This window comes from Aulonocara sp. 'chitande type north' Nkhata Bay, linkage group LG10 (genome assembly GCF_057382095.1).
Source record: "Aulonocara sp. 'chitande type north' Nkhata Bay isolate Kocher_YH1m ecotype deep benthic linkage group LG10, A_spYH_male_GT1.1, whole genome shotgun sequence".
Classification (NCBI taxonomy): domain Eukaryota; kingdom Metazoa; phylum Chordata; class Actinopteri; order Cichliformes; family Cichlidae; genus Aulonocara; species Aulonocara sp. 'chitande type north' Nkhata Bay.
In genome coordinates, this window is record NC_141353.1 from 3,646,717 (window position 1) to 3,671,148 (window position 24,432).

Consider the following 24,432-nt stretch of genomic DNA (forward strand, 5'->3'; position numbering starts at 1 on the left):
GTCGCATGAAGGAAGTTAAATATATTCAGTTAAAGAGCTCTCTCTGCCTTGTAAACTTTTTTTGTTTTGTTGTATGTTGTTTTTTGTTTTTTGGTTCTTGATACCTGATCAAAATTTTTGACTGTTAGTGTTTCTTTTGGTGGACCTCAAATAGTGTTGTGCTTTTTGAAGTGGTGAGACTTTTTGTCTCTCATACAACTTCAACTACTAACCAGAATCGTTTTTTTATTCTCAGTTAGTCATTGAGGTCTGCAGACGACAGTTTCGAATGTCCAGACTCTTTTCACTAAGGATGAATTCTTATGTTTACTTATGTGCTTTGTTGTTCTTGTGTTTACTTTTTGGATCACACATCAGTACATCCAGACCTGATATATTAATATATAATATTAATCCCCTCCACGAATCACTACCTTATGTGGTGTCCCTGGGATCCCAGGGGCTATGTTGTCCAGGGTCTTTTGCCCCCCAGTAGGGTCTCCCATGGCAAATTGGTCCTGGGTGAGGGACCAGACAAAGAGCGATTCAGACGACCCTATGAGTGAAAGACCAAGGGAACAGTTCACTTTGCCTGGGATAGGGTTACCGGGGCCCCGCACTGGCGCCAGGCTGGGGCAGGGTGCCCAAGCATCTGGTGGTCCATGGGGCCCGGCAGGGCACAGCCCGAAAGAGGGATATGGGCCCACCACCTGGAGGAGGTGCCGTAGGGGTTGGGTGCAATGTGTGCCAGGCGGCAGCCAGGAGCGGAGGCCCTGGCGGAATGATCCCCCGGCTACCAAGACTAGCAATTCTGACATGAAACATCACCTCTCTGATATAGTCAGGCTCACCTCAAACATGGCCTGGGCTCTGGAACCATTCTCCTGGAGAGGGGCTGGTCTCAGTCTGGAGTTCCCCTTGGTGAGAGGATCCCCTCGGCTTGCTGCCTGTACGTTGGACGTTTCTCCTGGTGAACGAGAGGGTTTGTTCCCTGCGCCTTCGGGTCGGGGAACGGGTCCTGACTGTCGTCTGCGCTTAGTGGTGGTTCAGAGTACCCAGCCTTTTTGGAGTCCCTGGGTGGGGTGCTTGAGGGTGCTCCACCTGGGGACTCTATTGTCCTACTCTGAGACTTCAATGCTCTTGTGGGCAACGACAGTGAGACCTGGAGTGGCGTGATTGGGAGGAACGGCCTGCCTGATCTGAACCTGAGCTGTGTTTTGTTGTTGGACTTCTGTGCAAACCACAGTTTGTCCATAACGAACACCATGTTAGAACATAAGAGTGTCCATAAGTGCATGTGGCACCAGGACACCCTAGGCCGCAAGTCGATGATAGATTTTGTAATAGTTTCACCAGACCTGCAGCCATATGTTCTGGAGACTCGTGTAAAGAGAGGGGCTGAGCTGTCAACTGACCACCACCTGGTGGTGAGTTGGATCAGGTGGTGGAGGAGGATACTGGACAGACCTGGCGCACCTAAACGTATAGTGAGGGTGCTCTGGGAACGCGTGGCAGAGGCCCCAGTCCGCAAGATCTTCAACAGCATTCAGAGGGAGAGTGGGGACATTGAGTCCGAATGGACCATGTTCTACACCTCCATTGCCGAAGCCACTGCACTGAGCTGCGGCCACAAGGTGGTTGGTGCCTGTCGTGGTGGTAACCCACAAACCAAATGGTGCCCACCAGGCTGAAGAAGGAGGCCGATCAAGCTTAGTTAGCCTGTAGGAGTTCGGAGGCTGCTGATAGCTACCGTTAGGCCAGGATGTTGTAGGGCTGTCTTGGTTGACATGCCTCTGTAGTGTTGCGTGGAGATCAGGGGCGGTACCTCTGGATTGGCAAACCGGGATGGTAGTTCCTATCTTTAAGAAAGTGGAGCAGAGGGTGTGTTCCAACTATAGGGGGATCACACTCCTCATCCTCCCTGGGAAAGTCTATGCCTGACGAGTTCCTGCCCCAAGTGGAGGAGTTCAAGTACCTCAGGGTCTTGTTCACGAGTGACGGGAGAAGGGAGATCGACAGAAGAATTGGTGCTGCTGCTGCTGCAGTGATGCGGTCGCTGTACCGGCCTGTCGTGGTAAAGAGAGAGCTGAGTATAAAAGTGAATCTCTCGATTTATCGGTCGATCTACGTCCCTACCCTCACATGGGGTCATGAGTCCGGAAGGTGGTTGCTGCCTGTCGTGGTGGTTACCCGCAAACCAAATGGTGGACACCAGAGGTGAAGGGAGCCACCAGGCTGAAGAAGGAGTCCTATCAGGCTTAGTTAGCCTGTAGGAGTTCGGAGGCCGCTGATAGGTACTGTCAGGCCAAGAGGGGCTCAGAGCAGAGCTGCTGTTCCTCCACATCGAAAGGAACCAGTTGAGGTGATTCAGGCATCTCATAAGGATGCCCCCTGGGTGCCTTCCGGGTGAGATGTTCCGGATACCTCCCACTGAGAGACGGCCCCAGGGCAGACCCAGGACACGCTGCTAAGGCTACTGCCCTCGCGACCTGGCCCCAGATAAGTGCAAGTATAAGTGCATGGATGGATAATATTTTTGTTTTTAATTTTGTTGCATTTTTAACTGCTGCAGCAAATGAATTTCCTAAATCTAGAAAAAATACAGTATATCTTATCTTATACAGAGATTACCATGGTTGACACTTTTCTCGTGCCAAAGTATAATGAAGATTGGTAGAACCGTTGGTTGCCCGAGGGACATAATCTTGAAGCCTTTTCCAAAAATCACTGGTAGGAAGCTAGTTTGATACTCCCTATAGAAGAAGTGATCATGTCCAGCTGCAGGTTTCGTCACTATCCGACCAAAATTACCTGAATCAGCAGCAAAAGAAGATCCAAACTACACTTCACGATTGAAAAACATCATCATTAATTCCCTCTTACTTTTGTTGTTTTGTTTCCACCATGATAAAATCACACTTCCGGCACAGCTCTCTCTCCCTCAGTGTACTTCAAGACCAGTTGACCATCTCAAATCTCTGTTTTCTGCATTATTCACTTGCTTATTACGCACCAGTCTACCGTTGTGTACAGTGCTGTCGGCCGTTATTTTTGTTTGTTTGTTTTGTCAAAAATGACCTCAGACAAGAAAGATGTCTATGAAGGTTCTCAGTCATCCAAGTCATTGTAGTCTAAGGAGCTTGGAAAGAAAAGCATCTGGACTTGGTGAAGAGTCCCAGATTTAAACCCTATGGGGGTGTCCCCAAGAGGGTCATGGACCCCTATTGATCCTCTACCTAATCACACGAGTCAAGGTGTGAAAATGGGTGTGGGCCACAATCAGCCAAGGTTTCGGGTGAACCCATTGTGAAACCTAGCCCCACCCTATTATGTGATTTACTGAGGTCAAATGGCCAAGGATTATGAGTAGACGTTAAGTCGTCTGGGAAGGCTCTCAAAACTGGATTATAGATGGCAGACAGTTGGTGTCGTAAGCAGTGTTTGTTAGGGTCCCTGGGTCGTTGACCCAGTGTTTTGTGTTTTTGGTTCTTTGATTTTGTTATTTCATTATATTCTAGCTTTGCTTTACAGGTTTTAGGATTATTCTTAGTTAAGGTTCTCTGGGTGGGGTTTGGTTAGAGTTTTAGTGTTTTGGTTTTCTGTCTGTTCCATAGTTGCTGTCTCCCCTGTCTGCTGTATTCCCACGTCAAGTCAGTGTCAGTGTCTGCCCTGGTCCCACGTCTCTGTTCCCTTTGTTATAGTGCCTGCCTGTGAGTCTGTGTTATGTTTCCTGTTTTACTTTGAAAGTCCATGTCTGATGTTAATGTGTCTGGTTTTGCTTCCCCTTGTCTCGTTAGGCCTGATTTGCCCCAGCTGTGTTTCCCTCCTGTTACCCATTCCCTGATTGCTCCCTCTATGTATTTAAGCCCTGTGTTTTTTGTGTCTGTGTCGTGATCTACTCTCATTTATGCTGTGTTTTCTGTCTGTCTGTCTGTCTGTCTGTCTGTCTGTCTGTCTGTCTGTCTGTCTGTCTGGTCATGTAAGTTTATTTGGATTTTTGTTACGTTTTGCCACTTTTTGCCATCCAGCAATAAAAAGCTGAGTTTGAGTTACTTTCCGCCTCCGAGTGTCTGCACTTTGGGTCCTTCTACTTCCACTCCTACCTGCACACAGCCTTAACCTGACAGTGTTGGGGAGTAACGGAATACATGTACCAGCGTTACGTATTTAAAATACGAAATATGAGTAACTGTATTCCGTTACAGTTACCGTTTAAAAGGGTGGTATTCACAATACAGTTATTTTGTTGAAATAAATGGATTACACGGCAGTATTTTCCTGTTTCATATGTTAGGCTATGACAACTCTATTTTTGGTCATTCCACGCCGGTGGAAACCCAAACAAAACACGCATTAAGAGGCTCTAATGCCTGTGTCTCAATCTCGCGGCCCATGTCACCCCTACTTGCAGCCTGCATAATGACGTGAAGAAAAAATTTTTTTTAATTATTCACAAAAATGATTTAATATGAAGGCAATCGGCAGAGTGTTACAGGCATAGCCCTAAAGAATGTAGCCTCATGGGCAGTGTAGTCCGTGCTGCAGGGAGAATGGACTGCCATACCCGCTGTGTGTGTGTGAGCGCGAGGAAGGGAGAAAAAGGAGAGTGGAAAGTAGTTGTCACCACCTCTAATTTTTCATGTGTGTGAGCGAACACACAAACTCCCTGAGCGGTCCCTTGGACCACTGTGAGCAACATTAGACGTGTGCACTGTGGTCACGCCAGCATCGAATCCATCCAAGTTTCATGGTTTATTAAAATAATCAAATTACAGCATTTACATTTATGTTAGACTACTTTTAATTAACTGCTTTAGCCCACTTACAATGAAAATGTAAAAAAATCTTGTTCATGACCTGTGTAGCATGTTAACACTATTGTAAGTAAAAATAACTTGAACTCCAATTTTGAAAACACAACTTTCTTTTTTTTTTTTTAATAAAGCTCTGACTTGTATTATGAGTATGAGTCTGTGGTCTGGGAGAGAGTATGTAACTCTCTGTCTGCAAAATACAGTATATGATGACCAATGTTGGGCAATTAATTATATAGTTACTTCTTCAAAAAAGTAACTGAGTTTTGCAAACAAAGTTTTGCAAGCAGCTGTTTGCCAGAAAATGCTGAGGATTTTCTATGAGTCTGTGGTGGCCAGTGCGATCCTCTATGCTGTTGCATGCTGGGGGAGCAGGCTGAGGGTCGCAGATGCCAACAGACTTAATAAACTGATCCGTAAGGCCAGCAATGTTGTGGGGATGGAGCTGGACTCCCTCAAGGTGGTGTCGGAGAGGCGGATGCTGTCCAAGATAAAGACAATGTTGGATAACACCTCCCACCCACTCCATGACATGTTGGTCAGTCACAGGAGCTCGTTCAGTGAGAGACTGAGATTACCGAAAAGCACCACTGAACGACACAGGAAATCATTCCTGCCTGTGGCCATCTCCCTGTACAACGCATCCACTTAACACACTGTTTGCTGCTACAACTACACATGTTTCTTTTCCAAATATTTATTTATAAGTGACTTATGTATGTATGTATGTATATATATGTATATATTGTACTATTCTTAGTTAGCGTATTGTCTGTCTTGTCTTAATGTTGGTTTAAAATGGAGCACTGTAACAAAAAATAATTTCCCCCAGGGATCAATAAAGTATTCTGATTCTGATTCTGATTCTGATTCTGATTTACCTAAAAATGCAGCCAAGGCGTTTTTTTTAAATAAACATTTCAAACTATTTACAGAACAATCAGCTGTTCTGCATCACATTTGATGCCACACAAATTATTTGTGCCACTCCAAAATAATTTCTGTCCACTATGAGATGAAGGAGAACAACAGCCTGATACCTGCAGGCCTGACAACAGGAGATGTATCACTGCTGTAACATTGCTGTATCACTGCTGTAACATTCAGAAGTCGCCTCATTGTTCTGACACACACAACAAAACTATTGACTACACTACACACTAACTACACAAGATTTGCGCTAAACTTCGCAAATCTCTCAAAGTCAAAGTCAAAGTCAAAGTCAACTTTATTGTCAATTCTGCCACATGTACAGGACATACAGAGAATAGAAACTACGTTACTCTCAATCCCTAGATAATCTCAAAACACCGCCGTCACTCTTAAAACTTCCCCCTTTCCTAAACAACTTGCCATATTATTTTTTGATTGGTGGACATGGTACTTTTTTTCGACCAATAGGAAAGGGTGGGGTTTTTTGGTTTTGTTTTTGCTCACTAGTGATGGGATTTCCAGCTCTTTTTAGAGAACCGGCTCTTTCGGCTCCCAACCGGCTCTTCAGGTTGTTTTGTTGCTTTAATTTATTTATTATTAACAACAATCTAAAATTATGCACAAAAGGAATTACTAATGTAAAAAAAAAGTGGTTTTATTTATATATGTTTATATATAAATATATACAGTGGCCCTTAGAGGCAAAGCACGTACAAACTCCAAAACACATTTCTAGCGTTAACTGAACTTCCAAAACAGAGCTACCTCGATCACTTAAATTACACAATTGAAAGCATAAGTGTATTGTTTGTGTATTTATACACATCGTTGGTACTTCCTGGCTTGTGTAGCCACTAGGTAACAAAAGCTCAGCACTGCGCCCTAGCATCCTGGAGCACTTCTGTTGTGTTTTGTACGTGCTATGGAGTTTTTACGTGTTTTGTGCTTTGTTTCTTGCGGCCACCGTAAATATACTTTGTTTACATAAAACCTCTTTCTGGAACAAATGGTAAGCATTTTAAATTGTTATGCAATATAATAAATATATTATCAAGAGCAGTTTGTCAAAATTTGTCAAGGCTAATTGGCAGGTGGACTCAAGCACAGGACTCTCAGAGATCACAGTTCAGTGCGTTTATTTACAATAAGAAAATATATTTGCAATAATCAGAGTGGAAAAGGGGGAATGGTTGCAGGGGGTTCCAGGGAGGAAGGGAATCCACACATCCAGTATTTACAGATTACACTTTCTCAGTTCACCGTTAGGTAGGGATGGGAATTGCTAAGATTTTCACGATTCCGATTCCATTTTTGATTCTGTTTAACAATTCGATTCTTTATCGATTCTCCTATCATATTCATATTTTTTAAAAAGGAGAACACACAGGTCGATTAGCTTAGAACTTTGTTTTATATCTTCTCTTTGAACAAGATAAGAATTTAGGAGTAACATGGCCTTACAAACCCAACAGTGAGATCTTAAGAGATCCACAACCTACGGCTCTTTGATAGGGTGTCACGGTGTAAAATATTAATAAAATAAATATTCTTCTGTAGCAATAACAAAGTATAACATAAATTATTCTGTAGCAATTACACAAAAGTGTCCAATTAAACACATTCACTTACCGAAAATCGGGGGCATCTACTGTGGAAAATGGATGCAAGCCTTTAACCACAAACTTAGTCACTGCTTGGTGACATTCGTCTATCCTGGCCTGAAAGGAGACGCTACCGGTAGACTGCAGCGAGAACTGCCAGCATCTGAGCCAGACTCTGTCTGTCTCTCTCATCATGGTCATCTAAATGCACAGTAATGGCAGGTTTTGCAATAAGGCAGATCGCGCTAACATAATATGCAATGTTAGTTGATTATTTACCTGCCGTATTAACGGGAGAGGACGTGCAAACGTTACCGCTGCTGCTGGGTTGAGATTCACGAGTCCGGAGCGGAATTAAAAACACGACATTCATTTAAGGTTATCTTGTTGTTTCCTCCCTTTAATGAAATATCTACTTTGCAAGTATTGCAAGTTGCACTGTTGTCATCCATTCTCGTAAATTATAACCAAACTTTTGAGCGTTTGTGCCGCTTAGGCACCATGTTTCCTGCCAGGTAAATGACGCTATGCAACGTGGTGACGTCATTCGAGGCTACTGGAATCGATAGGGGAATTGTGTGCAAAAATGGCAAACAATTCAATTTAATTGAAAGAGTAGGGACCCGGTCCCTAATCATGAGGACCAGGTGGTTGGTTAGCGCAGATGTGTTCGGCCAGAGGCAAGAACCCATGATGAGTCCCGCTCTCGAACACAGAGACAAACAAACAAGCCAAGAAGGACTGAAGGACCATGACAAACTTAGGTTACTCATATTGGTTTGCTTGTGATCGTTTGCAATAACATTAGTTCTTACTTCTTGGCTAATGCTAACTGAATGCTCAGTCAATGTAACTGGTCAGTTGCACCAACAATGTTACAATGGTGTCGGAACACCAACACAGGGATATCAGATCGTGCTCCTTCCTTAAACTGTTTTTTTAAAGATACAAAACTGCCTATTGTTCCTGTTAGAGGATGGGATTTTTAAACAATTTTGTGATATTCAGAGTATTGTAATAACATACTGTATATTGTGATTTATCAGCTTTTTTAATGGCAAATTTATTTTGCAGCAAAATGAGATTGTCAAGCATATCAACACTGCTACTAAAACCTGCCATATATGTTGCCAGGAGTCAGTCTGCTATCAGTCTGATATCTGTCTGTAATTAAATGGGGTCAAGTTGGCAATTACATGCAATGTGTTTCAGATAATACAGCAATTAGCTGTGATAAATCACCAAATGTTGCTTAAATGTTGCTGTCTGCATAGACAGAAGTTCACATTTAATTATTACCAGCTAGCAGTCAGTTAGGTTAAGTTCTGCGACTAGTGCTCATTGACAAAACCTCATTCAGACTGTTGATTGTTGCCAATCTGTCTGGATTTATAAATTAGACTGTAGTTATTTGCAAACCTTCAACAATTCGATTGCAGTCATATTGCCATGCAAAATACTGCGATACTATGCTGTATCAATTTTTTTCATGCAGACTTTTTCATAATCATTATGTCAGCGTTGTCTCTTTGATATTTGATATCAAAGACATGCGACCTAATCCAAAATGGGTTAGTTTTAAATTCTTGAATTCAAATTCACTACATCACCAGCTGTTAGTACACTTAGAACAATAGTCTAAATTATTCATGTTTTATAATGCTGCAAATCTTAACAACAGTAAGGTTTGTAAATGCAAGTTTCACAAGTAAAGTACTTTTTGTGTGGTCTGCTGAAATATGATGAAGTTGGCTTCATTGGTTCGTTGGTTCTTGTCCTCATGTACTGTGTTGTAGTATTCATTAGTTATGAAATATTCCCGGTCAGTTGGTTCAAGAAAATGAAGACAATCCATTGAACTAAACACAAAAACAAAATGCCAGCAGAACCACAGAACTTGGTAGATCGGGGCAGTGCTCCAGTTCAGCCTCCACTCATGAAACTTTAAATGCCACTGAATGCCATGGTGATTCGGTCGGACAAAAATGTTATCTTTAAATAACATTAAAAAGAAATCTAATGCTGCAGCAAAGATGAACTGTAATTGTGATAGCATGTAGCTATCTATAATTCAGAGCTGGGGCTGTGATATTAACTTAAGAGTGAACCCTTTGCATTTAAATGACATATTTGCAGGGGAAGTTTTGCATGTAGGTGCTCTTGCAGATAGTAAATGAACAGTGATGGGAATCAGTCAGCTGCACCGTGGACCATGTGTGCATGCGTCTTCCTTTCCTCTCATTCAGCTGTTTTAAAACGACACCTCCCCCCTCCTTCCCAAACCCTGCTCCCACTCCGAGTGCAGTCATTTCTAGTGCAGAGAAATGTCCCTGGTGACACAGAGGGATGACGCAGGCTCTCTCTTCTTTCTGTTTCACCTCTCCCCCCCACTAACATCATCTTTTTCCTCTTTTGACTCGCTCTCCCATGCTTTTTTTTTTTTGCTCTGGCGCTCCCTCTTTCTCCATTTCCTCTCACTGTCTCCCTTTCCTCCTCCCTCTCCTCCTCCCTCTCTCTCATTCTGGCTCTCTCTCTCTCTCTCTCTCTCTCTGCTCCGGCACTGCAGTGCTGATTGTGATTGCACAGACACTCACACACACACACACACTCATTCACGCACACACACACACAGAAGCGTAGCTGAGAGGCAAGGACTGCAGCAGCATGCACCAACCACGGCTGAGCTGTTCAGGGACTTGAGGAAGGAGAAGTGAGGAGAGAAAATAGTGGACTATCTCACACCAGCCTGCATGTGCATCTTGCAGCGGTAGGAACGATGCATTTCAAGAGCAGACACCTTATGTTATCCGGCCTCCTCTGCACTGCCTCTGCATCCCATTCACCCTGCTCCTCCCACTCCAACTCTTCCTCCTCCTTGTGTCTACAGCATCATTAGACAGGACTACAGATTGACCGGGACTGGCGAGTGGTGGATGGTCAGGTTTTGCCCCGGCTGAAGGATTCTGCTATGCTACACACACATCACTGATGGTTGGATTGTAACTGACATTTGGAGCTAGACGATAACACACGACCTGCGAGGAATCTTGGATGTGCGTGTCATTCTTTACCAGTGTTGTAATTGGCGCATTTCTTCTTTTTAGCCGGTTGTTTTTGCCATCTCTGAGACTGGCTAGCAGGCACTGCAGCATCAGGACCGCAACACCATGAATTGGTAGGGCATGAGGACCCAGGGGCAACCCGAAGGAAGGGCTTGAGTGTTTCCATTGCTACCATTGCTGCTGAGGTGCTTATCTTGATTTTTTTTTCCCAGAAAAGTGTGCCTGGTGGGGGCTGGGGTGGGTGGTGACAGCACAGGTACCTAGGCCCCTGCAGAGCAGAGCGGGTGGCTCTTGCGTAGAGGAGGTAGGCAGGACGTCCTGTGGAAAAGGGGGGAAGAAGGGCTGGCTCGAGCATTGGGCTCCTGATAGTGGCTATTTTTGTCTCCTCTAGTTCAGTGATTGGGACAGCGGGTGGAAGAGAAGATGCTTATGGCCCGAGACACAGCGCGGGATGAAGCTCAAAAGCTACACAGGAAGTGGCTGAAGCACCAGGCCTTTATGGCAGAACTGGCCCGCAATAAAGAATGGCTGGCCAAGATAGAACAGGTGAGTGGAGGTGATCGAGGGCTGTTTGTGGAAAAGTGGGGGAGGGATGGGGAGGTCAAAGAGGCAGAGCACGTGAGCCAAAGAGAGCACGTGACAAAGAAACGGTGTTGATGGTGGGTGTGGTGGCAGTAAAATCGAATAGGTGAAAGTGGGTGACATGTCATCACTCAGCTTGGGGACATCCTGAATTACAGTGTCAAGGTTACATTGCTACAGTAGCTGTGCTGTTTTCAGATTCACAGGTGGTGTGATCCCTGTGGTTCTTTTGCCTCTTGATGCAGACATTTGACCAGCCTGCTCAGTTATGGAGGTTACAGTGATTCATACAGAGGACATTTAAACATGTGCAGCAGTTATGGACACACATGCAGAAAGTGCAGACACTGTAACTTGCTTGTATGTACTAATTTTATGTGACACAAGTGATATAGGGTCAGTTCACATCATTTTTTTTGTTCTGCTTTCCCATAATGCTTTGCTTTCCTGAAATCCTGACAGAGCAACATCCCATCCATACACAATGTTTTTCAGCTTAGATGTGCTCTAGGCCTGCATTGAAATCTGCTGGTTTAAATCACCGGTACATTATGTGACATTTTAAATGTTAGTAGTAAATACGAAAAAAGTTTGAATAAATTGCAGTTTTGCACATATTTTGGATACAGTTTTTGTCTTGAGTACAGTATAACACTGTTTGATACTTAAATTATTTTATTGACTCTGACTCCATATGCACTGTGCATGTGTAGTGATGTCATTTAATGCATTCAGATTGATGACCATCCACAAACACTGTGAACTGGTTGAATCAGGCAGTAGTTTGTCCCTCAAGCATCATATGAACATTAGCAAAATGTCATCCAGAAACTACTGCAGTCTTCTAAGGGCTCCATTTTAAGTACTTTAATCACAATTTTTTCCATATTCTGAAAAAAAGGAAGGTTAATGAGCGGATTTCTCATTTCCTATCATACAAAAACCATCATTACTTTGTCTCTTATTGTGTAACGGGTGTTCTGGCAGCAATGTTTTTGACTATTTGATGTCCACAGCAGATGAGTTGCTTCTATCAGATTATGTGAATATATTCATCTGCAGTAGAAATAAATAAGAGAAATTCAGACATTTACCTTTCAGTATGTTTAAGTCATTCATTTTTATTGAATGCATAAAGAAATTAATTGCTTTTAAATTATTAGAGCTTTTTTGTAGGATATATTGAATTATTAGATATTCATAGGGTGACAGTGTAACCAATTGTAAGCACAACCCTTGCAGACAAATCTTACAATGGTATAATGAGGAAATCCTCATTAGCCATCTTGGTTGTCCATGTGTGAAATGCATTTTAAGGTTCATTGTGCTATAGTCTAGACCCTCAGACTGAGACAGACACCTTAGCGTAGTTCAATAACGATGCAAACTAACAAAAACATAGTAGGACTTACATTTCTAGTAATCAGGCTTTTTGGAGATGTTGTTGATGCTGTGGACCAGGGATAGTTGGAGAATCCAAGCAGCCACACTCACTTGTGTTCTCATTAGGGTTATGTACTGTGGTGTAGAAGTGCAGGACACTATTTTTTCTGATCTTACCAGTTGAGCAGTGAACTACTGTAAAAATGTATTTCTACAAAAAGACTCAATTAATGTCACAACACAACTCAAACGACCTAATGTTGTCAAATAGATACAACTTAGGAGTCGTTGTGGTATCTCTTTATTAGAAAGAAATTTGGTTAACAGATTACAAGACAGACGTTGGCAGCTACAGCTTAACTGAGATCTCCCCATAGAAACCCTGTGTTGGACCTTTTGCTCTGTCAAATCTGTTTTGACCTTCATATTTACCTTTTTGGTTTGTATATTGTTCTGCCAAAACTGTACATTCAATCTTGACTTAGTGGGTTTAACTCAGTGTCTCTAGCTAGTAGTGAATGGTTCCAGCTTCTGAACTGCAAACACCTTTCTGCCACACATCTCAATCTTTGAATTCAGGTGTTTTCAGTCCCATTTCCACAGCTGGAAGCACTTTGGCGACAGTGGGAAGGAAAAACTCTCTTTTAACAGGAAGAAACCTCCGGCTGAACCAGGCTCGGGGAGGGGCGGGGCCATCTGCCGCGAGCGGTTGCGGTGAGAGAAGGAAATTAGGAACCACATTTAATAACTCAGCCACAGAGCAGCAGACCATGAAGTTGCCAACTCTTTGCTGACTCAGAGCCCCAAATTGGTGCTGGCGTTAACATCAACACAAAAACTGTGTGCCGAGAGTTTCTATGGCAGAGCAGCACCTGTAGGTGTAATCCATAGGTACACACACAACAATTATTTGTATTTGTTGTATTTGTGCAGAAAACTTTGTAAACCTGTTAAAATTTAATGTCTCCTTTAATAACAATATTTGTCATATTTGGTGATATCTAGTACACATAGTTTTGATAACTAAGATAAGTCTTTTAATCAATCTTTATGTATTCAAATGTGTTATTTATTAGTGTAATGTCATTTGGCAGCTACACTGATAAATGATACAATTATAACACAATATATGTGTTCTGGTACTGCAGTAACTAGAATACAAATATTGTTTTAAAAACAGCACTGAGGCAGTTAAAGGATTAGGCTGGACATGTCTCAGGACCTGCCACTGCAATGTTTTTGTTCATTTTATTTATGCTTTCATGAGCTGCTTTACACAAGCTGGAGGTAGAACATAAAGTGAGACAGTTAAAACATACAGTAAAATCTTGAACCATTTGTGATCAGCTTACATTGCAGTTAAATTATATATTTCGTCCACCACTGGGATAGAAAACTGTTACATTAGAATGAAGGAATACACTTGATGTTCTGCCAACTGAGTTTATATAAGGATGGATATAATTATTAAGGCACAAGCACTGGTATACAATGTCCCTTTTTGAAGTCTTAATTTTAGCATTTTGGCTGTTGCCATCTTGTTTCTGTTGGAGCCAACAAGGGGCCATATTTGGACGAGAGGCATTCACGAACATTTGGTCTTCTTACTTGTATCTTTAATAAGACTGGTTTTTTGTACCGTTGAGCTTATTTTTGCTGTTAAGTTGAGTGTTTTTAACATAAGACTCAAAGGGGGTTGACTCATCTTTGGAGTTGGCTTCAAGTGGTTATTTGAAGAACTGCAGTTTATTAGCCTTGTAGATTGTTGCTTGGTTGTGCCTGTAATGTGAATCCACTTTTACCTCTAAAATGAAAACAGAATGAAATAGGATACTGCTTTTCTTCCAAATCAGTGCATTTGTTTTTAACCTTTCGTGCCAAACAGCAGAAAAACTGAAAGGACTGACACAGAGCGCAGAAGATGGCTACTCCATAAAAACTGTCTAACATGTGCTAACTGCCTTGATTTCCTGTGTTCCCGACAGTGACAGTTTAATCTACCTCTTAATCTACCCCAATGCTATCTCTGTCATTACCTGAGAGACACAGAAAAAAGATGTTGCTGTGCTGGGACCGGAGAACTCTGCGTCCTTTTGGAAGGGTTCCTGTATCAGGCCTTACCTCTGTTCTCTCACATTACTTAATCAGCAGAGCCACAAAGATCCATGTCGGCTCATATATGTGGAGGAACTGTGGGTGTTTCTCTCTTACAGTGGGTGGAATACTAGCTGACCTTGTGCTTTGTCTTGCTGTGGGCTCAGGGGTCAGTGGATTGTAAACAAACACTGTGGAAGTAACAAGCTGGAGAACATAGATCACTGAACGGACACAAATTAGGTAACTAAAAATGGATACCTAACAAATTGGTTATCTGTGTTTTGCTCAAGGTTGGTACCCAGTATATTTTTGCAGTGAGTTGAGATGAACATAGATTTGTTTATATGTCATATTCACAGACAGTGGACATTGATAATATACAAGTATTTCCAGCAGCTCCCCTTTTTTAACAATTGAGATCTAACAGGGGAAAAAACACTTGGACAAAACTGCTTCAGACATCTTAACATACGTGATGGATCAATTTCATGTGCCTGCTTTACATTCAAGCTCCTTGGATTGTTTAATCCAACATGGCGTGCTCAGACACAATGCTGTTTTTATTAGTACGGCAAGTCAGAAGAACCAATAGTGTCCTTATCCTGCCTGTGGCTACTATTTTCAGGTATTGTGCACCTGTTGGGAACTGGATTCAGTGACAGATTACAGATTTTTAATGATACATGATGAAAGACTGTTTCCCACTGTGTGGACAGTAAGGTTTCTGACTGTAACAGGGGTATAAGCTACTATTCATCATTCATTGGTACACTGAAAAAAATCCATGTTGGATTTATTTAATTCAATAGTGGACATTGGTTGCACACAACTGTTTTGCTTTGGCAGAAACTTAAACAACTGAGTTAAATCAACACAACTTATTCATATTCAATAAACCTGTGCATTTTGTGTTGATAAAACGCGACTGAAACATGTTTAGATGAAGTAAGGTGAGCTCTTGGAATATTTTAATCCTTCGTAATTTTGACATTTTATCTCAACACTATTCAATAACTTTTAACCCAGTACTACTTGGTCACTCAAATACTACATGTTGTCTTCATATTACATAATGTTCAACAAAGTTTAGAGTCTGGTTAACATGAATGGATCTATTGAACAACTATCATCCTTCTATCTTTATCTAGGTTGCAGGAGGGGCTGGGGCATAACCCAGAAGTGATAGGGTAAGAGGCAGAGTACACCCTGGACAGCTTACCAGTCTATCACATAGAGACAAACAACCATTTGCACTTATATTCACAGGTAATTTAGAATCCAATTAACCTAACCCTAATTCTAACGACTGCATGACTTTTAACTGTGGGAGGAAACCAGAACACCCAGAGAGAAACCAATGCAAACTAGCCAGATTGTGGATTTGAACCCAGGCCCTTCTTCCTGTGAGGCAACAGCGCTAACCACCATGCCACCTGCTGCTTTAAAAAAAAAAAGCAGGAAAGCTATGATTTCAAGGCTTGATGCAGAATTTTCTGTGCCTTTTTGTCCTTGACAGGTTAAACCACAATAAATAGCAATAGCATACACGTGGTGTGTGTGTAGTTGTCTGCCTTAAGTTGTTGAATTTCATACAGATCCTACATGATTTAATTACATTCAAGACAGAAACATGAAATTTTTGTGTTCAATTTACAAGGTAGACTTTTTTAATGTAACAGCCACCCAAGAGGCTCCTTCCTCAAACCACGATCCAAAGCGCGTGAGACTGAAATCCTGTGCGGTGTCGTGAGATTTAACATTGCTATATTATTGACTTACTTCACTTGAACATGATATGGACAATTTAATCTACCCTCTCTGCATATCATGTAGTTTCTACACTATATAGTTACACTTAACTTGAACGCATGAGGCAATTGTGTTAAATACACTCAAGATGCTTACATAAATCCAAGAGATGGCCAATCCCTTTTTTTCAGTGTAGGATCAGTTTAATGCTCATTTTGAGTCAAAGTTGTTGATAATAAGAACATTTAAGTACTTTGCTTGACATTGTCAATACTCAACAACAAAAATCATAATTTAAAGAGCAGGTTCAACAGGAGTTTTGTGGAGATCATGGGAAATACTGTTTTTTGTTTGGACCATCCATTAATTAATTCCGGGGTTATATAAATAAATTTGGAATAATTTCATGAAGAGTTGGCTTTTTAACCTTAGCATAGATATTGTTATCTTATTTTGTTACTTACTTAACATATAAAGTAGTGGTGCTGATATATCATTGTGGCAGTGGCATGTGACTTTACAGAATGGCAAGCAGAGACAACTTGCACCAGCTCCCAAACAGACAAAAACATCTTCCACAACAATTTAAGTTGGATCAGATTCAAGCATACCATTTGTGCTGCCTGCCTTTCTGCAGTCCTTCCTCGCTGAAGAATTGTAAAGTGTTATTACTTATCTAGACAAATAAATATCTAGTATTTTATTAAAAATTGTACCCTATTGGCTGACAGCGACAATGGGTGGAAGAATTGCCTTCGATGCTTGTTGCCTCCTGGGAGCACGAGGCAGGTCTGGGCCCGCGCTGGAGAGTCGGCGCAGTGGCAGGATGGCTGCTGTGTTGCCTGGGATTACTCCTTATCCCCTACCCAACCCTGTTGCTGGTCACGTGCTCTATGTTGTGTGTGTTAGGTCGGGGGCGGGTTCATTCCACTGCAGGGTAACCTGCCACTGCATGTGGCGAATAAAATTTGAACTTGAACTTGAATTTTTCAAACAATCTATTTAGGAAAAGAAGCAATAAAAGATCATGACAACACCTCAGCAGTGTCGGGGAGTAACGGAATACATGTACTGGCATTACGTATTTAAAAGACAAAATATGAGTAACTGTATTCCATTACAGTTACTTTGTTGAAATAATAGATTACATTCTTTTCCTGTTTCACATGTTAGGCTGTGCCCTCTCTATTATTGGTAATTACACACTGGTGGAAACCCAAACAAAACACTAATAATAATAAGAGGCTCGAATGTCTGTGTTTCAATCTCGTGGCCCATGTCACCTCGACTTGCGTCCTGCATAATGACGTGAATAAATAATGTTTAAAATTATTATTCAAAAAACAATTTAATATGAAGGCAATATGAGCAGAGTGTTACAGGCATAGCCCTATACCCGTTATGTGCAAAAAAAAAAAAGGAGAGTTGAAAAATACGAGTTGGGAGCTGGAAGCATGTAAATATAATAATAACCACTGCAGCCAAAAAGAGAGCCTGACGAGCCCAGCTGTAAGTAAGTCGTTAAGACTCGACTGTTGGCTGTGTTCGTGTTTTCCTCCGAAACAATAAGTTCCGTTGCAGCAGCCTTTCAACACCTCTCTCTGTCTCTTGCTAGCAAAGTTGACACAGACAACAAAGTAAAGCTCGTTTTCGGTTACGACACAAAACCCGACGTATTAGCCAGAGGTCCCTTTACTACGGTTCGGAGCCGCGGACCTGTTTTATATTTGCACGGAGTAGTTTTCTATATGAGATCACTGCAAAAAGTGCAGCCTTACCTAATGTCCACCCTACTGTTACTCATTTATATTAAGATTTAAACATCTAGTTGGTGTTGGTATGGAGAGTAACCTTCAGTAATAGTAATAAATCACACAGCAATAGGACATTCATGTAGTTGTAAAAAGCATGATGATATATTAAGTAATCCAAAGTATTCAGAATACGTTACTCTCATTGAGTAACGTAACCGAATATGTTACAAAATACATTTTGGGGCATGTAATCTGTAATCTCTGGTGGAATACATTTTAAAAGTAGCCTTCCCAACACTGCACCTCCGTACACATAAAACTGTGTTATTGGAAAACTGTGCATAAAATATCAAAAGTAAAATAATTATTCTGCAGAAAAATGCTCCCCATCAGTGTTAAATGGAATACTGCTGCACATTTTAACTATTAATTAATTTGATATTTTTTAACTATGTTATATTCGTAATCATCATCAGCATATCAACTGGTGGTGGTCAGAGGGCCCGGTGGCGCCAGTGTCCGGCAGCCTTGCCTCTGTAGGTGCGCCCCAGGGCAGCTGTGGCTACAATGTAGCTTGCCATTGCCAGTGTGTGAATGTGTGTGTGAATGGGTGGATGACTGAATGTAGTGTGAAGCGCTTTGGGGTCCTTAGGGACTGAGTAAAGCGCTATACAAATGCAGGCCATTTACCATTCACCATATCCTGTAAATCGTTTTTGTGGTTGGACCATATATCTCTAAAAAAGTTGTTAATTAGCTCAGAAGCAGATGATTTAAAAATAAAAGTGCATTAAGATATATTAATAACAAAAGAAAATCTGCTAATTAACAAGCTCGAGCAGTTTGTGACATGGTTTACTGTCAATATCTACAGGTGGATTAAAAATGAAGGTGGAGTGTTGGCAAAACAGCTGGTTAACCGCTTTACATTCAGTCAAGTGATTTCTCATAGATGTTAATCTGAAAGTGCTGCTGTGCCTGCACTGATTACCTTGCCCGTTTTTAGACCAGATGCCTTCCCCTCTTCATTATCGTCAGAAGTGTCTTAGCTAATGTACTGAATGGGTTAAATGCAGAGGAACTATTTCCCCATGGGGACTAACACGCACACTTTTTAAAGGAATTGCTAATCTCAGTCTTTACGCGTGTTGGTCAAAGTGGTTAGCAAGAAGAAACTCATCTGTTACTATGCTAAGTAACAGAAGCTTGTTTACTTGCTAATGCTAGTTCTGTTTCAGCAAAAAAGTGCTGGTCATAGCTGATTTCAGAGCAGTGGAAACAGAGCCAGTGGCAGCTTCCAACTCATGATGATCTCCCATCAGTTTACCATGAAAGACTAGAGGTTTATCCAAAGTGCATCCGCAAACCACCAGAAAAGAGCTCATCTTACCCAGCTCATGTCACTGTTAAGGAGACTGACATGCCGGTGAAACAGAGACAGCCGCAGTTTCCTATGAGCACAACACAAGCCAAGTGCCGAGCTTTCCAACTGCAGCCATGAGATGGCAGTAATGTAAAGAATGGATCTAAACAGGACAGAAGTTTTATGAAAGCACTGCCTGAGGAGAAAGGAGAGACTGCAATACTTTCTTTTTAAATAATCTCTAATTTTAGATTTGACAAGTAAATACTGCTTGCCTTGATTGCCCTGAAGGACGGCTGCAGACCAAGAAACATTTTATCCAAATCAAGAGTTAAACAATATTTCATACGGATTTATTTAATAGCACAGTGTTCAATAACCAAATGTCAAGACTGTTTACTGACAGCTGGGCAGTCAAGTAGGTCTCATGCTGTACTACAATTTCGCCTCTGTCAGTGCGCCCCAGGGTGGCTGTGGCTACAATGTAGCTTGCCATCACCAGTGTGTGAATGTGTGCGTGAATGGGTGGATGACTGGATATGTAAAACGCTTTGGGGTCCTTAGGGACTAGTAAAAGCGCTATATAAATACAGGCCATTTACCATTTACTACAATTTAAATTTTTAACTGGGTGCCTATTGTGCTTTTCAGTAGAAACTGTGTGGCCAAAATGTTTCTGTCACTGCTAAAAACACCTGTTACCACTGAGTAACATGGTATCTTTGACAGTTTTGGTTATCTAGCTCTGTGAGATAGTTATATGAGGCCCTCCCACAGTGACAGCCTAGCACAGAAGCAACAAGTCTAGAAATTAAGTTAAGGTGCAATTTAAAAAAGAAAAAGACAAAACAAAACAACAAACACATGTCCTCTATTGGTCACAAGTTATTTTTGTCATCCTCCATCTGTTTTTACTGTTCTTGAATGTAGCAACAGAGTCCCTTCCAGCTTGTAATGTTTTTTTGGCAAGCTAGGATCACCCAACATCCTGTTTGGCCTTATACTTTTGTAAATATGCAAATATTAGATTTTCATTTTTCACAGATGTTTGTGTGTTGATGTCGTGAACTGTCACATTCTGTCTTCTGTTTGCTCAATGATATTTGAAAAAATGATATGCTTCCCAGCACTGTTACATGCTAGTATTTACTTTAGTATAGTCTTCATTAGCCTTAACACAACTTCAGATTTACTGCTATCTTAGCATTATGTCACTTTTTAATGAATTCATTCATTTTTTTAATCACATTTCAGTTTGACAGGTTCAACATAGCCATGCTTCTTGTTTCTGTAGCTGACTCAACAAAAACCTCAAAACCCAGTCAGAGATGACTGGGATCACATTGGTGGTTATCAATATTCCTTGTTAAGCTAGGCTTCAGACTCTGCTAACTTAATCTATTTATTTTACTACTCATTGTGCACTCAGTTCTGCTGTTTTAGGGCTCTACAAACTATAAACGTGCTACAGATAATTATCAAAAACTACTAAGTCCATTGAGAATAACACTGTTACATGGCATAATGGAGAAGATTTGGAATAGCATACATTTTTGGTTACTGACTGAATATTCTTACTAATAAACAGCCTCCTAAAATCCATCCATTTACATATTGTTTTTTTGGTCTACATGGGGGCTTCCTTAGGGATTATTAAAGTATTAATATTATTCTTAAAGTATTCTGATTCTGACTGAGCCTAAATGAGCCTTGACAGGTCACCAGTGTATATTTCAGACAGACACACACTCACAATCTGCTAAATCTAAAGACCCAGTGTAAACCAATTAAGAATCATCAGTTACCTTCAAAAGCTTGTCTGAACTGCATGAGGAGCCAGACTCCCTGTGCAGGCAAAAGGGAGAACTTACAAACTCCATGCAGAAGACACACCGAGTCAAACAGGCGGTTTAAACCAGGAAGCTGGTTTAAAACTTTCTTTTATCAGTTGCATTTCAACCAAAGTAAAACACTCTTGGCTTACAGAGTTTGCACCGCATGGTATTATTCAGTGGTATTACCAACATACACCTCGATGAATGTATTAAATATACTCTCTCAGGAAAGAATATTTATTTTTCTTAGAACATATTTCCAGGATAAAAGTAGGTGCAAATGTGGTACTTATAGATTATTTTAAATTGAAACTCTGAATGGAACATCAGGGATTTTCCAGATGAGGTTGTGTTTTAAGCATAAGCTAATGAAAGCTCATCAAACTCACTGTATTGATTGGTTATTTTATGTGATAAAAAGCCTACCAATAGGCACTAATTCATTTTCTGGCTTCTGTTCTGTTTGCTCGCTATTTGTAAAATAGATTTGAGAGGCATGTATAATCTTGTGTCAACCCTACAGGCTCTTTACACTTTTATATCTGTACTACACTGGTTCATTTGATCCAAGTCAAAGGCTTGCACATGCAGGGAGCCGGTTTGGCCCTGTGGGTGAGCTGGGGACCATCTGCCACACAAATGGAGTGCAGCGGCCTGGGTTCGGGTTTAACGCGTGGCCCTTTTCTGCATGTCTTCCCCTTGTTTATCTCCCTGTTTTCCACCTGGTCAACATGGCCAAGCTTTCTTTGCTTTACCTGATTCACAAAACGTAAAAGTGGCTCAAAGCCATGCTTTTAAACCAGGCTGGCTGCCTCAGGATTTGCGCACTGTCACATATACAGTAAGTGGGCATTTGACATGTCATTTCACTCATCCTTTGCACAGAATGGACAGATTGAATGTTGTCTGCTGCACTGAGTGAAATCGTTAGAGAAATCGATGAGAAAGTTGAATAAAGAACGTAAAAAATAAAATGGCAAAAGGCGATAAGAGTTTTGTGCCTGCAATTACATCAGTTAGTGATGTTGCAAAAGAACCATTAATCTTCTGAATTATTGAGTTAATATATTTATTTTATGACTTGTGACTGCTGTTCACCAGTCCTTTACAGATCTGAAACTTGAAACATATTTAGACATTTAGGACATTCAGTCCATTCCTCTGTGGCATTTTCCTGTCTGTTGCCAGATTAAGGTGAAACTAATATTATTTATGTTCTTTGTCACAAGTAACCTACTAATAGACTAGTTAGCTACACTACAGGAAGCAGATTAGAGTTGTACATTAAGAAAACATACAGTTTGCATGTTGTAAAATTGCCGCATGGCTTTCCTCCTCCTCAGGTATCAAGCATATGAACCGACAGAAAACAGCAAAAATCCTGAACATAACCAGCTCCAGACGAGGTTGTGTGTTCAGCACAAGTTACTATGGTGATCTTGCTAGATTAAAAGAAATCACATATATGGCAAAGACAATTCTGGCTTTAGGGTCAACCTGAGCCAGTAACGTGTTCTTTTAGTACATCCATCAAACTGCTTTGTGTTAGCAACTCTAACTCTTTTACGGATACAGAGCTCACTTATTCTTATTATACACCTTTTTAGTTTGTATGGGTACACATGTTCTATACATGCACAGCAGATTGCTTTCCAAAGGAAGACATGATCTTCTTTGCCCAATATTTGGACAAATTATTGCACATTTTTCTGTGTATTTGTGCTAACACAAATATTCAGATTAACTCAATCATTCTTCATATTGTATTCTCTAGCCAGATTTCTCCATATGGAAACTCCACTAGCCCCTTTAACTAAGTAATCATCCAAGTCTTGACCTTTTTTCTAATTGTTTACCTATTTTAGAGGTCAAGGGCGTCAAATTCAATTTTACAAATGGCAACAGTGGAAAGTGAAAATCACATTAAAGCCCATCTCAGCCTTGCCTCTCAAAGTTTATCTCAAAAGCCACTGAGCCATCAGTGTGATGTATTCATTTCTAACCTTGTCCATCCTGGTCACTCGCAGTGAAAATCTTAACATCTTCCACTCTGCCACCTCCAGTCTTTTAGTCAGTGCCACCATCTCCAAACCATACATTAGAGGAAGTCACACTGCCATCTTGTACCACATTAAAGGCTCAGCATATATAATTTCTTAATACATGTCCCATATGCTTATATAAGACTGAATAAAACTACTTAAGGGGCATTTACCCTGCCCCTCCCTGAGCCTGGTTCTGTCGGAGGTTCCTTCCTGTTAAAATGGAGTTTTTCCTTCCCACTGTTGCCAAAGTGCTTGCTCATAGGGGGTCATATGATTGTTGCTTTTCTCTCTGTATGTGTTATTGTAGGGTCTGCCTTACAATATAAAGTGATTTGAGGCAACTGTTGTTGTGATTTGGTGCTATAGAAATAAAACTGAATTGAATTGAATAGTGATGATTTGCCACACTATTAACAGTTAATAATGTAATCTCAAATTAAGCGCTGGAATTCACTGAATTTAAGCGCTTGTAGGGTCTACCTTGAGGTGACTGTTGAACAGAATAACAAATCTTTGTTTTTGTTCTCGCATATGTTTCTTCTAGTCTTACATAATCTGTTTTACTGGTCTGAACATGACATGTGGACTCTACAGTGGGTAAACTGGCCAAAATTCATGCACTTTTTAACCACAATTGTACAATAAGTAATTTTTTAAAGATTCATTAGCGGCAGGTGTTCAGCAGATAATAGTCCAAGTTGCAGAGCAGAAGAGTGTATTCACACCTACAGTGCATCGATCTGTGTGGTGTGAATACACTGTTGTTTTTGCAAGTGGAATGAAACAAGCTCTTTAATCCCACCCACTTTTGAATTATGCTGCATCAGCTTTAAATGGAAGCCTGCAGAATTTGGCAACACAATGCTGCCATAATGGCGTGATTTATTTGTGGTAGCCATTAAAATATGGTACTATGTCAGCTACGATGGCCTCCAAAAATTCCCTTCACAGATACCCTTTGGATCTGACTGTGCCTGGGCTGTATGCACCATAAACCTTTGATTCTTTCTCTTCTCGATTCCCTTCTTCCTTTAGTCTGCCTTTTCTCATCTCCTTTGTCCACCCCCTCTCTGATTTCTTCTCCTTCTGCCTCACTCTGTGTGTCAGTAAAGCCAAGAGAAAAGAGAGTGAGAAAGACCTGCTTTCTGCTGGCTCTGCATTATGAGAGGGAGAGCGAGGGATGTGAGCGAGTGAGCGCTAGCAGCAGTTTAGCAGACTGTGCCAAAAGAAGGAAT

General features: G+C 41.2%; 1 protein-coding gene across 2 annotated transcripts in view; it reads left to right on the forward strand.

Moving 5' to 3' along the window:
- Window positions 1-9,799: 9,799 nt before the first annotated feature.
- Window positions 9,800-24,432, forward strand: part of sptbn4a (spectrin, beta, non-erythrocytic 4a) — a 30,402-nt gene continuing 15,769 nt past the window's right edge. Inside the window, exons 1-2 of one of the 2 annotated variants that reach the window (XM_086307847.1) lie at window positions 9,800-10,693; window positions 10,781-10,935. In XM_086307847.1, the coding sequence (XP_086163973.1) occupies window positions 10,813-10,935 (123 nt within the window). In that variant the 5' untranslated portion in view covers window positions 9,800-10,693; window positions 10,781-10,812. The remainder of the gene's footprint in view (window positions 10,694-10,780; window positions 10,936-24,432) is intronic. The other variant, XM_086307848.1, reaches the window with a different exon arrangement.